A 24,002-nucleotide genomic window follows, 5' to 3' on the forward strand; every position below is an offset into this window, starting at 1 on the left:
ATCTGGGTTTCTAAATGAACGTCTATCTAAACATACGGAAATTCTCACACGCTTTAACTTTTTACTGGATTTCTTGGATCATGAAGTTTTCTCTGCCCCGCTACCCCTTGGAAGCTGTAGGTGGGTAGAGACCGCTGGAGAAGAGGGGCAGTGAGACTTACCGACCTAAGCAGGGTTGGATCTCTGAAATAACAGCCCTTGGCCGGATAAAATCAGGAACGATTCCGTTAACGTAGAACCGAACGTTGTGGGAATTGAACATATGTCCTATGAGTCCCCACATAACACTAGACACCTCTTTGCAAGCCCTGCTAACCCCACACATCCAATACCCTTATCCTTCGGTCCCACCTCGTCGAAACAGCACGTTTCCTGGACCTACCAATGGATGACCTCGATGACTAACCTATCTAATCCTTACCATCCTAACGGGTAATAGATATCCGTTACAACAACAACAGGGCCAGTGAGCTTCTTCACGGATGGGTCAAAGCTTGGGGGAAAGTTAATAGAGAGGTATATTGTCAGGAACTCCCTATCAACTTCAATTTGAGACTTCCAGACCATTGCAGTGTTTTTCAATAGGACGTTGTTAATATTAAGGTACCGGTAGATATACTGGTACGAAGTAAAACTTCCTTCAGAGAAAATGTTATCTACTCTGATAGTAGGACAGACTCCCTGAGTTCAAGACTGGTTATGGAATACCTAACTTTGTATTTGGCAGCAATTCTCTTTGTGATAAGATTAATTTGGGTGTCAGGGCACAGCGAAAACGCAGTTAACGGTAAAGTTAATGAGTAGGCAAGGAAGGATATCCTAGCTTTGCTATCCATATAATGGGAAATATAATATATATGGAAATATACTTGGAGCGTGCCCGTCTTTGGGCGGTTGGTTAAGCTATGGATTTAAGCGGCACAAAACTTGATACGCACCGGCGCATGTGGCAACTACTTTGGCTCCACTCTCCTTGTATGTTCTACTACTGGATAGCTAAGCTTCTCGAGAATTTGGTCAGCACTGGGCTTACGGTGGTTTATACGCTGACGCAAAGTTCGTTTGGCCTAATATCGATCGTAAAAGTGTAAAAGTGTCGTGTGCTCTTTGCCCTTAGTAAGGCTAGGCTCCTCCTAGTTATGGGGTTCGAACAGGCCATTGCCTAATCGGCGTTCATGCTGTAAAGCTGAGAATCTTACCGGACGTCAGCTTAAGAAGCTGGATGGAAAAAGACGAGGTGGAATCATCTTAGCACTTCATTGTGCCGTGTGCGCGAGATCATGGCTTAAACGCTTGGAAGCTCACAATTTTGTTCTACCGAACTGGTGAGAATAGAAATTAATTTTTTATTGGGCACAGGGTGCTTTGCTGGCTTATGAGACGATACAAAGGTCTGCATATAGTTAATCCAAGTGCGACATTTAGATTAGCCATGAAACCTAACCTAAACTAACGAATTATGGAAAAAAGGAATGGATAAGTTCATGTTTGGGATTTTTATGAAATATCTACAGATTTCAATGAGAACTAGCAAATGCGCTGTCTAAATAATACCGATTCAAATGAGCTTGAAATTTGACGTTAAGAATGCCTGCTCTGAGCATTTTATGCCACTGTAAGATGTTCCAAGTTTAGGTCTTTAAAAGATTTGGTGAATGATCTAATTACTTCTGTTCAACAAGCAATCAGATCATGAACATATGTAGATATATTTTACAGTACAGTACAGTACAGTATTTAGAACAAACTTGCGCTTAAGCCACTCTGATTTCACGTGACAATTGTAGATCACGGTGATTGGTGATGTATCGGTTTCAACGATGGTGATGTAACACTTTGGAAGGTATTCAAGGAGTGTGTTAAAAGATCCCCTGTGAATCTCGTTCAGTACACATCTGAAGTTAATCTCGTTCGCATTTGCGTCGGTACATTGTTGACGTTGGTCGATGTATTGGAGGAATCGTCTCTTGACGGTTTCGCTCCAAGCAGATGATTGCAAGGATGTTTTCAAAACATCCCAGCAGAATCTACTTGAAGAAGAGTGCATTATGGTCTTTAACTGAAAGCATGCGGACCTAACATTAGAAATTTTCGATGGGCATGATTAAGAGACATTTTGTGATAGTACGGTGTTCTAAGTTGTCTATCTACCTGATCTGCAGCATATTAGGGCTGTGTAATTTGATGACCGGCCGCCTCTTGCCTTGGAAACGTATCTTTGTCCTTGCCCCAGATGTTGCTGGCTAGCGAATTGAGAATGTTGTTGCAGTCTGCCATTTGTGTATGATCGTGGCCGTATTTTTAATGGAGTAAACAGTCAGTGAAAAACATCTCAAACATTAAGTTCCACTTGGTAAGTATCTGCTTGTTTAAGCGCCAATCTAAGTAAAAAATTTATTCGAGTATTGCTAATAGATTTGGATGATCGCGGAATTAATGTTCATATTTTGCTGCCGTCTGCTACTTCTTTCTTTACCGCAGGAGTTTAACTTGGTGACTTGTTATTGCTCTAGGAAAGACTGAATTACAATATTATATGTACATCCAATTCGGTTTTATGACCTCTGTTCGACAACGCCTTTCCGATTCCGTTAGTAATTCATATACCAACTTGTTCCACAGTGCCTTGTTTTACACGAAACCCGAATTGTTACTCGAGGCCTACTTTATCGACTACAGACAACGTAATTGACGGATTATAGAAATTGGAGTATCGCTGGGTCCAGTGTATTGAGTTAAATGAATATTTTTCCAAAAATTTCGATTGTTCTTTTTCGTCTTGTATTTACGGACGGTCCTCGTTTGTTTGGTTGTAATAGTTACCCGTGTGTATGAATATCAAACGGGGTTTATTTGTTTAATCGTATGCTCGTAAAATGTTTGCAAAGAACAAACGTAACTTAGACAAATATAATTTTCTGGGAACAAGTCGGTAGTATAAAAAAATTTTACGGCCGCCTGAGTTTCTAGCAATTACTACATAACAAATATTTATTCAAGAAAACAAAATCCAACTGCACTTTGCGGTTTTCCAAGTTACTGCAAATGGTTGCAATTCGGAGGCGCAAATCGCTAATTAAATGAGCCAGCTAACTGAAAGTATTAGAATATAGTATTTCTTATAGAAACACATACATATACACTCGTATTTACAAATAATTCATTGTTGCATGGACTCCACCTGCTTTTTATCACCAACGGCTTCGTCTCATTTAGAAAATCCGCAATTGCGTTTATATTTTCTTTATGCGCCGCATCTTTTATTCCGATGACTTGTTTGCATTATCTCTGTATGTGAGTAAACACCATTTCAGCCAACAGCTTTTTGGGGCCAGCTGGCGCACTTTGAAAGCTATTTCTGTTGCGTAAAATGTGTAAATATAAAGTTAAAGCGCCACAGCAGACGCGTTCGGCAGAGCACACATGCTCAAACATAAAGGGTGATCCAATTCGAATTTCCCAGTTAAAAAAAAAAAAAAACCACAGAAATTTCACATTTAATAAAAATGTTTATTATCATTCGAAAGAACATTCTTTGGCGCTTATTTTTCTGAAAGTTATCTCTTTCAAGTGTTGACCGCGGCTACTTCTCAGATGATCCATCCGTTGAGTTCAAATTTCGATGACTCGTTCGAGCATTTTGAGTGGAAACTGGCGAATGACACGCGTGATGTTTTGCTCCAAGGCCTCCTTCAAACGGGGATCATCCGCATAGACTTTACATATCTCCACAGGAAAAAGTCTAACGGTTTGATATCAGACGATTTTGATGACCAATCGATCGGCTCAAAACGTGAAATAATCTGCTCATTGAAGTGTTCTCTCAATAAATATATTGCTTGATGCGATGTGTGGGAAGTGGCGCAGTCTTGAAACCAAATGTCGTCGAGATCACGAGCTCAATTTCAGGCATAAAATCGTCGGTTATCATCTCGCGATAACGGTTACATTCTTACCGGCATCATTTGTGAGGAAATATCGATTGGGAAAGTTCAATTCCTGCACAAGCTATACGCTTTCAATTTAAGATCTCGACGTAAAATGCGCCAAGTCGTTCCATACGTTTGTCCGAGTTGCTGCGAACGGCGCCGAATCGACTCTAACAATGCCGAACAATGATGTACAAAAATGACTTGATGGCTTGACACGACTCACGCGTGATCTGTCAAAAAAAAATATTGAAGAAAATACCTCCACTTAGTTCACCCATTATATAAGCATAAATAGTTTTCTACAACATTTAGTGCGCACTTTCCATATGTCTTAATTTCTTGTTGTTAGTGGGCGTTCAGACGCGCACTATTTTGAAGCTCATTTTCGGCAGGTTCTCTTATGATGTCCAGTCCAAGTTCAGCACCTCGAGTCGAGTTTTTTGTCTTTATTTCACTAAATTTTCGCATATGTGTTTGTGTTTCGACTACGCGACAGTTACAAGGGATTACCACGAATATATTAAATACCCACTATTAATATTTTGAAGACCAAATTTATGCTGGGAATTTCCTAATCTATCGGGAGTACTGAATACTCGTGAATTTTTATGTCATATTTTTTCACAAACTATTCATGAATTAACTAAATTTATTATTTGAATTAAAATTATTTTTGAACTAAATCCTTTACGGTTAAAAGAAATACAATATATATGTATAAACACATTTTATTACTTTTATGTAAATATAAATAGTAAAAGTAACTCTGTTTTTACTATTAAATAATTTAATTAGATAGTTTTGAGGATTATATTTTAATCCTTATTTACCATTTAAAAAAAACCGGTTTGGGTGACAAGAGCGTCCGTATGCGAACTGGCACTTATTTGTGTGTACGCCATGTTGTATGATCAACTTTCTTCCCTTCTCTCACTCACTTCGCCTTGCGATTTAATTTCATTCGATAAGCGGGTGGTAAACGAACTGGAAATGTGCTAACAACGAATTCGGTCGTTTGTGTACAACATGTTATTATACCGTTATGTTTGTTCCGTTCCTGCATGGCAAATTATTGATTTTCCATGTTGTTTATGTAATGTCAAAATTAAACGGAAATGGTAAGCGATTTTGCGAAGAGTGCGCGTGAAGGGTCAATTAGCTTAAGGTGATGAATAAAGTAAATATGTTAGGTTTCTTTGGTTGTGTTATAACCCCACGTGGCTATAACCGTGACCGTCTTTCTAGTTGTGTAATTCCAAAGACAGGATAAATTTTAGTATTTGTCTGCATACCTTTCGCCATAAGAAGGCGTCTCCTTGCCAGTGTATGCGCTAATTTCCTTAAATTAGTTAAATTTTAGATATCATCAAAAAATATGTTCGATTCAACGTTCTATTTTATATGACATTCATTTTTTTTTCTTTCGAATAATCCAAGACGTTGTTAACGTTTTTACTTTAGAATAATACTATCCGAAACCCGACTGAAAATTATGATATCTTGTTGAAATTTGGTACACATGTTCTTTGGCAAAAATAAATGGGTGTAATGGCAACACTGGCACGCTCACAAAACGACATTTATCAAAACTGTATTTTGAAAATCTTTAAAAAGAGAACGTGTCCCTGACAGAAACATAAAAGTTTACAGTCAGGATGGCTATATAAATGCTGGTGTCAAAATTGGATAATGGGCGTAACACCGCTCACATTTAGGTGAAAACCCATATCTCGGGGCCTGCTCGACCAAATTTAGCACATAACATTCTTCTGATATTCCTATGTTACAGTCCATCTGATCCTTTCACATTCCAGTAGACAAAAAAAGCACCAATTATTATAGCGGGATAAAAGTATTCCCGGTTAGTGCCTTTGGAGTGAATCACTTTATGATCAAAAACTTTTCAAGCCTCTCAGTGTCAATTATGTGGACTCCAGTGCCTAAAACATCGGCCAATGTGTGAGATATACTCGTAAACAGAAATTTGTAAGGAATATTTTTTCAAAAATGAACAGAATCGGGAGTATACTTTCCTTAGGCCCCATATACATAATATAAAGATTTTCGAATTGTTTTATCCCTTCGATGGACTGAAAGCGGGTTCCACGGAGCGGTAATTTGAGTTTGGGGAACAAGAAGAAATCACACGGAGCTAAATCTGGTGAATACTGAGCAAGTTTGGCTGCAAATTCGGTCACAATCGTACTCGTTTTGAAACAAATTCAGCTATATCGGGACGATTCGAGCAAGATCGTGTTTTATATCCAAAATATCCACCAAAATCATTCAAACGGACTCGCAAACGATGTCGAGCTTTCTAACTTGCCTTATAATTTTCTCTAACACTTGCCTTATAATTTTCAATTGAAAGCACAATTGGTTTCAAATCTTTTCGAAAATCAGCGTCTCGTTAGCTTCTATGAAACAATGATTTCCGACTACCAGGATGTCATGACAATTATTATTACTGGCGATGAGTTTTGGATCTATGCTTACGACTCAGAATCTGACAGCCGAATATCGTGGCAAAGGTGGTCAAAGTTATGTTGATAATTTTTTTCGATTATCGAGGTGTGGTGCACTCCGAATGCCTTCCGACCGACCAAACTGTCAACAAGGAATATTATTTGAGCGTTATACCTTGTTTGCGCTAAGCTATTCCGTCCGGAATTATGGGCCGACAACTTTTAGTTTTAGGACCGCGGCAAAGCACCGTCGCATACTGCATTGATTCTTCGTGAGTTATTCGGCAAATTTTCAACTAACACTTGTATAGTGCCGCAGCCACCATATTCGTCTGATTTAATTTTGTGTGACTTTTGGCTATCCAGCAAACTCAAACGAACGCTCCTGGGAAACCGTTTGGGTCAATTGAAGACATTTAACGTAAATCGCTACACTCATTGAAGGCTGCTGCGGAAATTGACCTTAACAACTGTTTCGAGATTTAGAAAAAAAAACGTTGGCACAAGTGTATTGAGGCCAAGGAGGATTACATTGTGGGAGACGACATAGATTTTAAAGAATAAATTAAGAATTTTAAAATTATAAACAAAGTCTTACTGTTTTTTGCTCTTAGTTGTATACTTTGTCATGGATTATTGTCCAATGCAACGGTATAGTCTTCTTACAAATTTGTCAGATCGCACGAATATAGTACTATAGCCCATATATATGGATTTTTTTATTTGTGTAGGATATCCTAATGTTATTTCTTGTATTATGCCAGCTTATGTGTTTGTTATACATATACATATCTATCAATTATTTGTTCGTTTCGTTACTCCCAAAAACTCGGCGAATTGACAGACTGCTAACGTGACTAATTTGCTTTTTAATCGGATTTAATTGTAATGAATTTGAAAAAAAATTCATTTCCTTCAGAGAATTATTCGTGCGTGCCAAAGCATTCTTTAGGCTGCAGCAGCGGAACCTCAGCAATCTGCGCTATGCCTTTTGATTTAACTTCAATGAATGTGTATTTTTGGCGCAAGCCTGCAGTAAATGCGCACTCATGTGTGAATGAATATCACTTAAGCGTACGCGGTAGATAACGACCTTGAACTTTGAACACACTTTATGGCAGTCGCACACATTTCAGCTGCCTATCAAAGTGTTGAATGACATAATTTGACAGCTGTTGATGAGCTGAAAGAGAAGAAATTCAATGTACAGCATTTGCAATTGCATATTGTTGGTGTATATGTAGGCATTTATGTTGATAGGGGTATATATAATCTGCGACCACGCGGGTACCACATGCATTCACAAAATGCGGCGCGTAGAAAAACAACAACAAAAATAATATTTTATATGGTCGAGTAATAAAATTTAATCCAAATTTATATTACAACATGAGAATTTAAATGTTAATAAGACTAGTGTCCATACATACAAGTATGTACTATATATGTATGTAAAAGTGTGCTATTTGCGCTCTAGCGGGTGGATGCGCCACTTGAGAGCGGCTGTTAGCGGTCATTACTACATTTAGTCGGCACTGCAGCTGCAGCTGCCATACACTTATTCAAATAAATATACATTCATATATTCATTTATTTAATTGAGTGTTGAGCAATTTCTGCTGCTTGCGCGCATTGCACGAATATTTTATTTTATAATGTCATTTGATTGTGATTTTTAGTGAAATAAATGCACACATAATCGTTGGTATACCTACCTCATATGTATGCATGTATTTTTTTGAATAATTTACAAATTTCATATACATTTTCGTAGCATTAATACGCACACCTTTGGCGAATTTGTCATTTTTGTCACTTTCAATTGTGCATTAAATTTTTAGTACAAATGAATTATTGCACAATTTTTATGGCAAAACTGAGAATGTGATATGATTTTTGTGACGTCATTATGTCTATTGACGCCATTAAATTGCGACCTAACAGTTTGGTGGATAATCCTCATAACATTTTTTTTTTGAAATTTTCGTAATATTTGCATTTTTATTATTTACTTTTTGTTTTTTGATTTGATACTTTGCAGCTTCGTTAAAATTATTAATAAAAAGTAAAATTAATTTAATTTGCTAACCTTCAAAATTTCAAAAACTGGAAAAAAACTAACTTCGGTTGCAGCGAAGCTATAATATGGCAGATTATGTTATACTTAGGTTAGGTTAGATTAATCTGGTAGGCCAATAAGCCAGGCACAGACCAGTTTGATTCTTTGCGATACCAGATGGAGTTCAGTTGCTAAGTCCAAGAGGAGTAGTGCTCCTTTAGGATGCTCGCGTTTGCGCGACTTTTAATAGACTCTGCGGCCTCACTACCAATACCTCAGATCCTCCATTGTATCATAGCTGTAGGTGCATTAGAGGCCAGTTCAGCGGCTTTCGCAATAACAAAGACCTCAGTTTGAAATACAGGGTTTGTGCGGAAAGTAATAGGACTGAGCCGATTAAAATTTGTTTTTTTGAACTAATCGTTACAAATCTTTAAGAACTTTCAAAATAGGCTCCTTCTGCATCGTTGCAGCGTTGCCAACGTGATTTCGTAAGCATTGAAGGCGTCACGGAAGGCATTCTCCGGTTTTAAAATGCTTGCCTTTCATTGGCCTTTCCAGGCAAGGAAACAAAAAAAGTCTGGGGGCCACATCTGGGCTGGAATGCCGGCCCGGTAGCTGTTCACAAAAAATTCGGTGTGAGCCGGAATGTCGTGGTGCCACTTCCAATCAGCTGTGATGTCTTGTCGGACTCGATTGGCCCATCGTTTGAGTCTCTTGAGGTCCACTTAAAACTTGGCACTGACGGTTTGTCCAGGAGGAACAAATTCCTGGTGGACGTTGCCTTTGATGTCAAAAAAAAGACATAGAGCATCGTTTTCACTTTGGATTGGTTCATTCATCAACAACCTCTTCCCGGCCCTCGAAAAAAGTCTGGTGCCACCGAAACACACAACTTGTGGCTAAAGCAACACCTGGGTAAGCCTGCTTGATCATATCAAACGTCTCTGTCGTAGATTTACCGAGTTTCACACATAATTTGGTTACGTACCTCTGCTCTAACGAACGCTGTATTTTCGGCTTGCACCACTCACAAACACGATGCGCGAAAATGTTTGTCCTAACTCTCCAGGTGCACGGAGACAACTGACCAGCCGCTCGTTCGTTAGCTAGGAACGTCCTCAACCGAATCCAGTCGATGCCCACACTCTCCGAAGGACAGTCGCTTCGGAAGAAAATGTGTCCTATTACTTTCCGGACAAACCCTGTATACTGCAGTGGTCCGGGAACTTAAAACGGTGCCTTATGCCTAACTCTGGACAATATATACCTTTACGCCAGCAATCTTTCTCTATGTTCACTTTGAACATTCTTCTCCAGTTGAAGAGTGGGATCATGTAGACAATGTTTGCTCAGCCGGCATTACCCACCGAGTTATATGGCCGAAGGTTCTATATGTAAATTTTCCTACAGCCAATAGTTGTTCCGCCGATTTTGATGCGCAGTTTTCAGCGAAGAGGTGGCAGGTGGTCCGATAAAAAATTTCTTCAAATATTGTAGCATTTTCTTGCATAATAACGCAGAGATATCTTGTCAAATAGCAAAAGTTTCAGAGCAATATCTCAAAAACTGAGGGACATACAGACGTGCATGGCTAAATCGACTTAGCTCGTCACGCTGATCAGTCCTGTATACATATGGGGTATTCCATACCAAATCGACCACTTTTGAAACCGGCCCCTTTAGATTTTGCTGAAACTTATCGATCCTTTTCTACCCCTTGAAAAACATTTTTGAGAATTTTTTCAAAATTTTTTGTTCAAATTCAAAAAAGTTATGAATTTTTCAAAAAAATGGCTTTTTTTATTTTCAAATAGCCATAACTTTTGTAGAAATTGACTTTTGGGGACCTTTTGTTTTAAATTTTTGTTTTTGAATGAACTTTTCGAAAAAATACACGAAAAAAATTTAACACGATCAATTATATAAAATAATCGGTTTTTTTAAGTAAAATCGTAATTTTTTGGAAGTTCGCCATTTTTTCCCCCTCAAAAAAAAACCTCAATTAATTTGACAACTATCCCTGCTAATCCCGGAGTGGGTTGATTTTTTTTTTATTTATTTAAAAAAATTGTCAAATTTTCAAAAATGAAAAAAAAAAAATTTCCGTAAACTTTATTTCTATCATATGAAAAATATAATTTAACAGTTTTATGATATAATATTCTCAATTTCATTTGCTATTGAACTAAGAAATTTAAACTAATTCTTTCCGATCATTTTTTAATGAGTCACAAGTCGGCGCTCTTCTCGAATACATACATGTACTTCTCTAATAATAATGTATGTACATTCTTATGACTTATAGAAAAATAATATAATTTTTCTGGTTATAAAATTCTCTCTCCTTTGCCAAAACTTGCACATTCATATTAATTGTTTAAACGCTAATTGTAAGAAACAAATTTTTGCTCATTTGTCACATGCTCTTTGCAAATTAAAATTGTCATCTAATATTTTGCGGCTTTTGCGTAGCATACGAGAATAATTAAAATATCGATGTTTACATAATTATTCTACATGCCTCATACACTACACATAAGTTATTGTAGATTGCATAAAGAAAATGTGTTCTGAATAAGAGACGAAATTTATTAAAATATTAAATAACACTGGTTTACAGCAAAAATGTTCCATGAACGCCACTATCCAATTTGTATGTGAAATGGCTCGCTGATTTCGAAAATCGAGTTAATTTTTTTTTTTATGGATACGTTTTTGAGATATTTGCAATTTACCGTTATTCGACCAAAAACAAAGGTGTCTTCATTTAATCATATATATCTCACTGACCAGTTGAGCAATCTTACTGCAAATTATAAAAAATAAAAGTGAATGAAATTTCCTAAAAATATTTCCTACTCCATTTTTCCATAGGCCTTATAATTTCTGAGACATTGATTAATCATTTCGTGTTTTTAAATTTGTTTATGAAAAAATTAAAAAAAAATAAACTTTGGCAAGGAAAAAATTTTAAAACAAAAGATATTTTTAAATTCTTTTTTTATTTTATATGAAGTCCTGTTTCTTTATAAAAAACTAAGCTACCAACGAACAAAATCCATGGAAAAATAGGAAAGTTGTACATGATCAAAGAAATATATCCAAGTCAATGTATTCGTATATGCGTATGTAGTGTGTGAAGTAGGGGTGGGATTGTTTTCGAATATCATTAGAATAAACTAATAACGCTATTCATTTAAAAAAAATCAAATAATACTTTTAGAACAGTAGTACTCAAATACTATTGTAGTAGGTAGTTTGCACCGTAAGCTAGAGGTGTTAGGTTCGAAACCCCTGTAGTCATGTGTGTAGGTATACAGGCAGATTTTCGAAGGGTAATTGGTTGCGGAAAATTCCTAATGCAAATAAATTTAATTCAAACATGCATACCTACATGCACACACATATGTATCTTGGTAAATCCATTATTTTTTTCAAGGCCAACATAGCAGGTAGTATTTTCTTTTCCCGGCTCGTTAATATGAAGGAACTTTTGTTTAGGTAGGTTTTGCCTTTTTCCGAGGAGTGGCGATTGTTCATAGACAGCAATAAACTGAGCTTGAAGGCCGTATTACTGCATAATGGCAACAAAAAGCCCTCGATCCCGATCGCGCATGCAGTAAACACGAAGGAAACAGGTAATGGAGAAATTGTTAAAATTCATCAAATATGAAGAGCATGATTGGAAAATATGTGCCGATCTTAAAGTCGTTGGAATGTTATGCGGTCTACAAAGTGGCTACACAAAACACTGCTGCTTTCTCTGCAAATGGGATAGCCGAGCTCGTAAAGACCACTATTGCATTAAGGATTGGCCGGAAAGAGTTGAATTTACAATTGGTGTGGATAATATCAAATACATCCCACTTGTAAAGAAGGAAAAAATCATTCTTCCGCCATTGCACATCAAGCTCGGCCTCATTAAAAATTTTGTTAAGGCGTTGGACAAAGAAGGCAAAGCATTCAATTATTTGCAAAATTTTTTCCCAAATATTTCCCAGGCCAAGATAAAGGAAGGTATATTTGTTGGACCCCAAATAAAAAAGTTGATAAATAATGACCAATTCAAAGGACTATTGTCACCAGTTGAGGCAGCAGCGTGGGATTCCTTCGAAATGATCGTTTCTTCTTTTCTCGGTAAACACAAAAGTCCAAACTACGAGAAGATAGTGAGCGACTTAATCAAAAATTATGCAGAAATGGGTGATTATTCAAAACTTATTTAATTGAATTATATAAAATTTTATAATTTACTTATTTACATTTTCTTTTTTCTCCAGGCGTAAATATGTCTCTAAAAATTCATTTTCTGCATTCCAATTTTAGTTTTTTTCCGGCAAATCTCGGAGACGAAAGTGACGAGCATGGCGAAAGGTTTCACCAGCAAATGAAATTAATTGAGAATCGATACCAAGGTTTCTGGGACGTCGGTATGATGGGTGACTACTGTTGGTTTCTCATAAGAGAAACCGATCCTAAACTAAATAAACGACAAAACAAAACACATAATCATTTCGACTATAATGTAAGAACATCAACTTAAGACAAAAATGACACATTGTTTTAATATATATTACTAATATATAAATAAATGAGTTTATGAAAACTAAAAACGACATGAAAATTGACTTTTTACTTAACAGAAACAGCGCCTTTACACACTACATACGCATATACGAATACATTGACTTGGATATATTTCTTTGATCATGTACAACTTTCCTATTTATCCATGGATTTTGTTCGTTGGTAGCTTAGTTTTTTATAAAGAAACAGGACTTCATATAAAATAAAAAAAGAATTTAAAAATATCTTTTGTTTTAAAATTTTTTCCTTGCCAAAGTTTATTTTTTTTTAATTTTTTCATAAAAAAATTTAAAAACACGAAGTTATTAATCAATTTCTCAGAAATTATAAGGCCTATGGAAAAATGAAGTAGACAATATTTTTAGGAAATTTCATTCACTTTTATTTTCTATAATTTGCAGTAAGATTGCTCAACTGGTCAGTGAGATATACATGATTAAATGAAGACACCTTTTTTTTTTGGTCGAATAACGGTAAATTGCAAATATCTCAAAAACGTATCCATAAAAAAAAAATTAACTCGATTTTCGAAATCAGCGAGCCATTTCACATACAAATTGGATAGTGGGATCCGTGGAACAAAAAACAAATTCAAATTTGTGATCCAGTGTAATTATTCCGTACTTGGCGAACAGCAAACCTGAAATATCCTCAAATTAATAGTTTTTCGTTCGGCGATTTTATAACTTATTACAGATCTTCAATATGAGATCAGCCTTTCAAAAGACTATCAAAATTTGCAAATTTGCAGAACATTTTTTACGAATTTTCACACTAGGTACGCCCCTTGAAATTAGTAACAATTTGCCGGTAGTTTAACAATCACCACTGACGTAAAGAATGACAAATGCAACCGGCCACAACTGACAGCTGTTGCTAACAACAAGTCGGACAAAAGCGAAAATAAACATGTTGCCGGTAGTTTAGAGAGTGGCGGCGTGCTAAAACGCTCGTTTTGTGCTAAAGAACAAAAAAATAAAACACAAATAATAAGCGAAAAATAAAAAGCTGAAGAGATTTGAAATGTGGCAACATGCCATTGACAAACGTTTTGGGCGTTGATTGGACCAACACATATCACCATTTGGACATGCCTTCAAATGGGCGCAGAGCACACAATTCTTATACTCTTGCAACATGTTGCCACGGCGTATAATAGTTTTGTTCACATAACGGTTGTTTGTAATATCTAAAAACCAAAACGTGCAATTATCTGCTCACCAAAGTATTTTCTCAGTAAATCCATCGATGGATTCGATGTGTGGGAAGTAGCGCGGTCTTGTTGAAACCAAATATCAATTTCAGATATCAAATAGTCGGTTATAATTACGCGATAACGGCCGCCACTGACGGCTACGTTCTCCCCGTCATCAGTGTTGAAGAAATGTGGGCCGAGGATTCCACCGGCCCACAAACCACACTAAGTCGTTGTATTTTCTGGATGAAATGCCAGTTTTGAATCTTTTCACGTTGCTTTTCGTACCAAATGCGGCAGTTTCGCTTATTTACATATCCAATGAGTCAGAAATGGCTCTCATCACTGAACAAAATTTGGTTCGAAAGCGTCGAATCTTCTTGGAACTGTTCAAGAGCCCACAGAGCGAAGCGATGTGACATTAGAAGGTCGAGCTTCAGATCTTCCTCAAGCTGTATTTTGAACTCTTTCAATTTAACATCTTGACGTAAAATGCGCCAAGTTGTTCCATACGTCATTCCGCGTGCTGGACATCAGTATGCCGATTATGTTGACTACTATAAGTTGAGTGAAGCGCGCGAAACGCATTCGTTACAGAACGTGAATTTTCCAATGAAGTTGAACGATTTGTAAATGTTGTTCATTCTTAAGTCTTTCCATTATGAAATGCCAAACAATGCTGAACAAAAATATCATGTCAGTTTGATACGACTTGCGCGTGATCTGTCATAAAAAAAGTACCTCTACTTGAATCACCCGTTATATTTTTCGTTATTCTAGTTGACTTTATGCCGAATATGCAATCTGTGTGTGATTTATATTCATGAAATTGCATGGAAACATGTTCTCAAGTATCTATCAAGTAATGTATGTCACATAAATCTCACTTCAGTTAACTAGGTTGATTTAAAAATAAATATCTAGGACATGAAACAAAATGTATTAATGGAACTACGTGAGTCTATGACCTATAAAATAAGTTCAGCTACTATAATATATGATTGTATGGTATGCCTTAAACAATAAATATGGAATTTTTACAAAACATTTTTCAAGACCTCAAAGTCTTTTCTAGCCTTTGGGCTTTATATTGTAGGAGTATAAATTTTCGGTTACACCCGAACTTAACCCTTTCTTACTTGTTATTTTTGGCAAAATTTTTGTGACTAACAACGAGGCAGCAAATTTTTTGATGAATAACAATTTTTGGGAAATTTCATACACATATCTACAGAAAAAACAGCTGCGACGAAGTCGAACGGCAAAATACAGCAAATATTATAAATAAGAAAAAGATTTTCAAAATATAATATTTAAAAATATGTATTATTTTGTACTTGTATTTTACCGCTCGCTAGCCAATCAAATTTTGAAAATTTTCTTGCACGCCGTTGTTGCCAATTTCGGCGAAAATCGCTTATACAATGCGTCCGTTCAACGGTCAACAGCCGCGTGCTGCTTGCTGTTTTTATTTTTGTTTGTATATATGTAGTTTTGCATTTTCATTAGCATTTAAGTATTTAAAAATAATCTCATACTAATTTATTTTTGAATACCTGTGTTTTGTTTCTGTTGTTGCGGTCGCTTGTGATCACAAAAGAATCGTTTATTTTTATTGCACAAGTGCTACATCTTTCTTGCTTAACTTTATGTACTTGCTGCTGGTCCAGTGACTTGTTGGGCTCGCTGGTGGTGGATTCTTGGTGGAGGTGCTCGTAAATTATACCGTTTCTTCCTTGAAGATTTGCCGTTTTTAACACTTTTATGGTTTCTTAAGTGATTTATGGTTGCTGTGATTTTTCAATCGGCTATAAAATCTGCTTAAGTTATGAGTGTCCAATACAAAAATTGAGGGCTCTTATAGTCTTTGACAGGTAATTTCAACCTGAACAGTGTGATCTTCCGTTTTGAAAAGAAGCTTTGTTAATGTTTTTATTTTTAATTTATTTTACTGATTGTAATTAAAAGTTCTTCACGACTAAATGTTACCTAATTTAAATACAACTTTTTGGATTTTGTTTCAAGTCCGACAAATCACTTTTACAAATATGGCAGGAACTAAAAGTATTTTCCTTATATTAAAGTCAATATAGCACGACGGGAACTTATAAAGTTTTGTCTTTGTTCGTCGATTGTCTACCTAGTCCGAAGTAGCACCTGTTGGCAAGAGTTATTCTGCGTTGGATTTCGAGTCTGATACTGTTGTTGGTTGCAAGATAGAAATTATTTGCGACTTCAAAGTGATGTGCGAGCAAAGTCGCGAATGAGATAACTATTTTTTTGATGACAGGAGATATTCTCGTCCTCGTTCACATCCAAAACCATATGCTTCGATTCTTTATTCAGTCCAACCAACGGAACGGTTGTTGTGGCCAATAATATCAATATCATCGCCTTACGCCAGCAGTTGTACACTCTTATGGAAGATTGTATCTTATCCATTTAGCTCTGAATTCCGTATTATTTCCTCCAGGAGTAGATTGAAGAAGTATTGGTAACGAACGGCTCGGAGAGTTCTTCCAGGAGCCTGATAGAGCTTTTGGTGTTGCTTACTGACAGCTTACACAGCCGTATTAGCTTTGCGGGGATACCAAGCTTAGACATACCGGCATAACATGAAGAAGTGATGTGTGTCGACCTTCTTTTCTGGGGTCTTGTCCAAGATTTTTTGAAGGGTACGGCCCATAAGACCTTATATGCGATATTAAGGAGGCTTGTCCCACGGTAATTTTCGCAGATTGTGGGGTCCCTCTTTTTGTGGATTGGGCTATCATCTGACCGAATCTTGCAAAGAAGTTGATGCATGCAACTTTGCAGATCTTCGCTGCCGCATTTGAATAGATCGTCGAGTAATCCATCCATCGGTCCCTGCCGCTGTGTTGTTCTTGAAACGGGTGATTGCTATTCAATCCTTATCATAGTGGGGCAATGGAACATCTTTTCTACCGTAATCGGGTTCGCCAACTCCACATGTTATAACTATAAATTAAATATGCTTTGAACATCAGCCACTAGATAACCACTTTGGGACCTATAAGAATATTATCCAGTCTTGAAACCCAGTCGCCGTAGGTTATCGTAGAATTTTCAATTGCAATCCTTCATACCAAGATTTGTGTCAGGAGTTCTTGTATTTATATCGGATTATTCTCTGAAACGACTTAAGTTTGAGTTTTCAATATTTTCTGTGTTTTCTTATTTCTGAATTCTTAAACGACTGATCTTTGGCATTTATTTTCCATATTTTTTGTTTACTTTTCCAGCAGATTGGAACTCTATTCCAAAAATTTCCAAGTACATAATTATAAGCTTCTAAATGTAAGTTTTCTTATAAAATTGGTTAGGCAAGCGCGTTTTATGTTTATTTCATCTAATACTAACACTAATATATGGTAAAAATATACTTTTTCAAAATAAATTTGAGTATTTAGGTTATGTCTGATCACCAGTGCAATTCTATTTTTACTATTATTGTTTTTGTACAATTTTGCAAAACAAATATGTTGTGATACATTTTTGGTCCGCCATATATTGACGTCAATTGCCGTATTGAACAAGTGGTCGCAACGTACGAATTATAAGTTCATTTGTCCTTCGTCTAGGGTTCGTCATATGTCTTTGAAAAAACGAAAACACACCTATATTTTTGAGTTTTCTTTATTTTCGCTTTTGCAATGCTTTTTGTTGACTTAGGTTATTGTTTATTGTTTTTGAAATAATTGAGTCACTAGCGATTCGAAAGTGGAATTGCTTCGGATGGTGAAATTTATCGGCATAATTTATAAATAGTTTTTTTTTTTAAACTGTGCTGAAAGCATTTAATGATGAAACATATTTTTTACTGCGAAATTATTATTTTATTTTTGTGTATGTGTTTTTGAAGAGCAATTTCTTGAAAATCAAATCGAACTTATTACGTAATGTAACGATAATTCACAACACATTTTTTGCTTTACTTTCAGGTAAGTTTTACTGATATCAAAGGTTCCGAACAATCAATCACACTTATTATGTTAAGGTTTTGCATTAAAAAAGGTAATTTTCTCAAAAAAAATATGTAATCAATTTCCTTTTCATAAATAACGATTACCCAAATACATTGCCAAATAGATGAGCTTCCGTCAACAAACTTGATATAATTAAAAAAATATAATCGCAATACATTCATGGAGAAGAAGGTTTTGTGAACCAAAAATAGCATATGAGATTTAACGGTAAATAGTTAAAAAAATCGTATGTAACTGTAAACAAAAGCGACTGCGCCAAAGCGCTTAGGTAACTTTCAGTTTCTTCCGCAAACGCATAATTTTCACATAGCCACGTAAAAAGCGTGTGAAAAGAGGGCAAACTTAGTTTAGCAAGTGGGCGAAGGTGAGCAAATGTTTGGTGTGGACGACGGTGTGTGGTGTTGCTTGAACCCGTGGGGATTTTAGGTAAGCAAAAAGGCGTAGACAACAGTTCGTAGATGTGGCGCCGAGGTGACTGCTGTTGACCAAAACAGTTAAAACAACTAAAAGGCGGAAATGACAGAGCGAATATCATGGGAATGGACTTTGAAAGCGAAGAAATGCTTAAATGATGAAATAAGAATTTTTAAAAAAATATATAATAACCCGACATGAATACTAAGTCGATTTTGTAATTTAAGTACGAGCTTATGTTTACAAAAAATTAGGAAGATGTTGTATGAAAACAAACTTGGATTAAACGATTTTTATCCAAACTCATCTCATTTTTATATCAATAGTCAGCGGCATAGACACGCCATCATGTTAGAACCAGTAATTGTTAAGATATGTTCACATATTTGTTGTGGGACTACAAAGGGCTAACATTGATACGCAATTTTTCTTCTGCTTCAGTTTTCTTGTAAGAATACCTATCACTCTATATCTTTTTTTATTGGCGTAGACACCACTTATGCGGTTAACGCCGATTTTACAACAACGCACCAGCCGTTCTTCCGATAGACATGTCCCTCTTTCCCTGCTCTCTCCAACGGAGTGGAGTTCTTCTCTTCCTCTGCTTTCCCGGCGGATACTGCGTCGATAAGTCCAATCGGTTTGATGACGATGGCCTTCAGTCTTTCACACAGTACGCTCGATAGAACCTTATATGCGACGTTGAGGAGGCTTATCCCATGGTAGTTGGGGTAGATTGTGGGATCTTTTTTTTTGTGGATTGGGCAGAGCGCACCTAAGTTCCAAACGTCGGGCATGCTTTCGTCCGACCATATTCTGCAAAGAAGCTGATGCATGCCCTTTATCATTTCTTCGACACCGGATTTGAACAGCTCGGCCGGTAATCCATCGGCCCTCACAGCTTTCTTCAGACGGGTAATTGCTATTCGAACTTCTTCTTGTTCGGGTAATGGATGGTATCAACTGTTCTTTTGCCTTTTCAGAAAACCAATGGTTTCGTTTGCAATGTCGTCAAACTGTTCCTTTATATCGAGTTGCTAATGAGTGCTCTTAGACAGATGTTGTGCAAGTCGAGTAGAAAATCGTTCGACTGTCTGTTTTGAATACAGCTTCTCGACGTCAAACCCTAGACGTGTGTTCCATCTAACACACCATGATCGATCTGGTTGGTGGCTTTTCCATCCGGAGCCAGCCAGTTAGCTGGATGAATTTTCGAGGACATCAACCAGCAGAGCAGCGGCACTTTCCCAATTAAGGACCGGACATTCCAGGTGAATGCCCTTAAGTTGTCCCAAACCCATTGTACAACCGTGGGGACGAAGGGTTCGTCTTTTCATTTTAGCTCGCCTTCTGACCAATGTTTTTTTGGCTTCCCAGAAAATATTTGGTTGATACTTGAGGCTTGAGGCATATGTAAAATAATCATTTCTGGCCACACTCAAGTGAATAGCGATCAGAGAACTTTCCTCACTTGCGTAAACTTTTACACATGGCTTCATCCTCCCTATCCTATATATAAAAAATGTTCGACTGTACACACGTGATGAGAGACTAACTCAGTTTTTTGAGAAAGAAGCCGATATCGGACGACTAAAGCATATATGTAGCTGCCATACAAACTAAACGATAAATATATATTTTTGGAAAAAAAGCTATTTTATTTCATGAAATGTCTAAGACAAAGGTACAATCTCCAAAGAAATTTTTCGTGTCAAATCACTTTATCATACAAGTATAGCTGTCGTATAAACTGATTACACCCAATAACTATCTATTTGGATCTTATCAGCGAGGCTTTGCGTATTCAAAATTGACCAAATGATAATCAAATCTGAATATTTACTAAGCTAAGCTCAGCGTCGGCGTATGCCGATGATATTGATATCATCGGCCTCAACACCCGCGCCATTAGTTCAGGAAGCAACAACAAAAGGGTCTGGCAGTGAACGAGGGCAATACGAAATATCTCCTGTCATCAAACAAACAGTCGTCGCACCCGCGACTTGGCACTCACGTCACTGTTGACAGTCATAACTTTGAAGTTGTAGATAATTTCGTCTACCTTGGAGCTAGCGTAAACCCCACCAACAATGTCAGCCTAGAAGTCCAACGCAGGATAACTCATGCAGGTGCTATTTTGGACTGAGTAGGCAATTGAGAAGCAAAGTTCTCTCTCGACAAACAAAAAAAACTCTATAACTCGCTCATAATTCCCGTCCTGCTATATGGTGCAGAGGCTTGGACGATGTCAACAACGGATGAGTCGATGGTGCGAGTTTTCGAGAGAAAGATTCTGCGGAAGATTTATGGTCCTTTCCACGTTGGCCACGGCGAATATCGCAATCGATGGAACGATGAGCTGTATGAGATAAACGACGACAAAGATATAGTTCAGCGAATTAAAAGACAGCGGCTACGCTAGCTAGGTCATGTTATCCGAATGTACGAAAACACTCCAGCTCTGAAAGTATTCGACAAAGTACCCGCGGAAGAAGCAGAGGAAGAGGAAGACCTCCACTCCGTTGGAAAGACCAGGTGGAGAAGAACCTGGCATCGCTTGGAATCTCCAATTGACACCAAGTAGCGATAAGAAGAAACGACTGGCGCGGTGTTGTTAACTCGGCTAAAATCGCGTAAGCGGTGTCTACGCCAATTAAGAAGAAAGAAGAAGCTCATCGAAGCAATTAAGAGAGGCGGTGCCATGTGTATTCACCGGACCAAGTATGCAATTCTATATTAAGAAATATATTAAAATTTCCTCCAAAGCTGCAGCTAGAGGCCAGCTAAAGCTTAAAGCATTCAAAACTTGACTTTGTAAGATTTTAAGTAAATAAGGCGGCAAATTTGATTTGGCCACCGACAAACGTTACAACAATGCAAATATTCTGTGCGAGTATAATAAAAGTAAATAAAAGCTTAGGAAATATGAGACAAAAGGAAAATATGTGCACACAAAATCAACAAGGGAAGCGAATAGGAAATTAGCATACAAAAGAGACGCAAAAGAGCAAAATTCCAACATAATGCTTACATATAGACATTCATCTATGTGTATCTGTGCGAAGTAGTATTTTTAATATTTTCTTATTTTTCCTTTTGCTAAAAACCACATTATAACTGCAGCTGCCTACATCGCTCCGTTTCCAGCAAACAATGACCGCAATTTTTCGCAAGATCTAACAGATAATACGACTATACTGCATTTGTATATATGTTTACTTATGCAGATATTTTGTTGCAGTAATGTGCATATTGTCTTTATGGCCCATTGTTGCAAAATACCTCTATGCAGCGTGTGCTGCCAGCTGGGGCTAGCGGATGACCAACACGTTGGTCGCAATACAAGTACAACAAAAACGAATTACATACTCGTAAATGCATAGGGTTTCCCAACAGAGACTAGAGTTGGTTCGTTTGACATTGATTTATGGTCACTCTGGCTTTTCAGATATCTATAGAATTGAAGGTTGAGTTATTGAAATTTCATGAGTAACAATTTAAGGTTAGTTTTAAAATCTCAGGAGTGACAAGGTGTTCATTGTTACGATAAGACCCTTGAAGCGACAAATACGTTCGAAACTACTATCGAAAGGGTCAGGAATCTGTTTGGTTAATATTTTAAGTCAATAGAATAACAACAACATCGATACCTGCTTTTAGGCTCTCTAGTAGTACAACTTTTCACTGCTGTTAGATAATTTTTGTTTCAGTAAAAAATATACATATGATTTAAAACTCAAGAACGTAAAGTTCAACTGTTGCTCTTAAAACCTCCCTTTATGTTCATTAAGCTCCTTGAAAATTACTTATAGACACTTATCTTCTTATTACCGTTTAACGAGTATTTTCCAAGAACTTAAAGCTCAACTATCACTATTAGAGGCCCCTTTATGTTTCTTGCGTTGCATTGTCAAGCCTCTCATTACCGTATTTTCCATTTTTGTTGATTTCCATTTTTTTACATAGCAGACAATATGCGCCGACTAAGCGCTACAAAACAATGGACACATTCGAAAAACAAACAGTACTAATTTCAGCGTGAAAGAAGCAAAACTAAAGTAATAAAAAACAAATTTTTAAAGCTGTCATAAATAAAGTTGTTACATTAGCAATAAGAAAGGAATAAAAAGTGCAGACAAAAATATGAGATTTCTAAAACAATAGCGTGGAATTGTTTTACGAGTAGACACAATGCTTAGAAACAAATTTGTGGGAAGATGTATTGCGATTAGGAGACGACAAATGCTTTAAAAATATGTGGGAAGAAAAGACAAATAGAAATACCGATATAAATAGGGTGATAACGCATTTTTCACAAGATCATCTTTCACAAAATAGTTTGTTCGACATTCTTCTTGAGATCTGAATCGTTAATGGATTCTTTGCGTCACATGACTTGAAGTCTAGCGACATCTCATCGTACAAACGAGACAATAATTCCTCTATCGAACTTTAAGATTTTTAAAATCCATCCAAACGAGTTCCTTCATCTAACAGATAATCTAAACAAATTTGTGTAATTTTGTTTGAAAAAAAATACCTCCACCTGGTCTTTTCAACGGAGTGGAGGTCTTTCTCTTCCTCTGCTTCCCCCGGCGGATACTGCGTCGAATACTTTCAGAGCTAGAGCGTTTACATCCATTCTGACAACATGATCTAGCCTGCTGAACTATGTTAACTCGTTCAGCTCATCGTTCCACCGAATGCGATATTCGTAGGACGGGAATAATGAGTAACTTATAGAGTTTGGCCTTCGTTCGTCGAGAGAGGACTTTACTTCTCAATTGTCTACCTAGTCCGAAGTAGCACCTGTTGGCAAGAGTTATTCTGCGTTGGATTTCGAAGCTGACGTTGTTGTTGGTATTAATTTGGGTTCCAAGATAGACCAAATTATCTACGACTTCAGAGTTACGATTGTCAACACTGACGTGGAAGCCAAGTCGAGAGTGCAACGACTGTTTTTTTGATGACAGGAGATATTTCGTCTTGTTTTTGCTGCTAAGATTATAATAATTTATTTTTTCAGTCCTTTCAAATAGGCAAAGTGAATCTTCTTCTCTTTGATATTAAATGAAATTTCCTTAAATTATTATACATTTAAGTTTTCTTGTAAAAAATTAAGCATTCTCTTATAAAAGCCACACTAAAGCTCCAATTTACTTAAGAATCAGCAATGGTTTCTTTAATTTTCATACATATTTTACGAAGAAAATGTAATGCAATCGCAATCAAAGCATTTTTCGGTAGAAGTGCAATGCAGTTTAATGGTCGAAAGCAAAACTGTAAGACCAAACAGAAAACAACAACAACTATGTGTCGAATACTAGATGCCCTGCGATG

At 36.8% G+C, this 24,002-nt stretch overlaps 2 protein-coding genes across 2 annotated transcripts in view; both read left to right on the plus strand.

The window, feature by feature from the left end:
• Nucleotides 1-24,002, plus strand: part of LOC105224544 (uncharacterized) — a 133,230-nt gene that overhangs the window by 22,250 nt on the left and 86,978 nt on the right. The window lies entirely within an intron of this gene.
• On the plus strand, nucleotides 12,102-13,004 carry LOC125777420 (uncharacterized). Its single transcript, XM_049452185.1, has 2 exons — nucleotides 12,102-12,662; nucleotides 12,740-13,004. Exons 1-2 carry the CDS (start codon nucleotides 12,176-12,178, stop codon nucleotides 13,000-13,002), a joined length of 750 nt encoding a protein of 249 aa, XP_049308142.1. The 5' UTR covers nucleotides 12,102-12,175; the 3' UTR covers nucleotides 13,003-13,004.

The sequence above is a fragment of the Bactrocera dorsalis genome, chromosome 3, assembly GCF_023373825.1.
Source record: "Bactrocera dorsalis isolate Fly_Bdor chromosome 3, ASM2337382v1, whole genome shotgun sequence".
In the NCBI taxonomy this organism is placed as follows: domain Eukaryota; kingdom Metazoa; phylum Arthropoda; class Insecta; order Diptera; family Tephritidae; genus Bactrocera; species Bactrocera dorsalis.

What these genes read in the sequence shown, in the direction of transcription:
- LOC125777420 (XM_049452185.1), top strand. Translation starts at nt 12,176, where the DNA reads ATGTTATGCGGTCTACAAAGTGGCTACACAAAACACTGCTGCTTTCTC. An exon ending in CAAAAATTATGCAGAAATGG is followed by an intron (nt 12,663 to 12,739) that starts GTGATTATTCAA and finishes TTTTTTCTCCAG; the next exon opens with GCGTAAATATGTCTCTAAAA.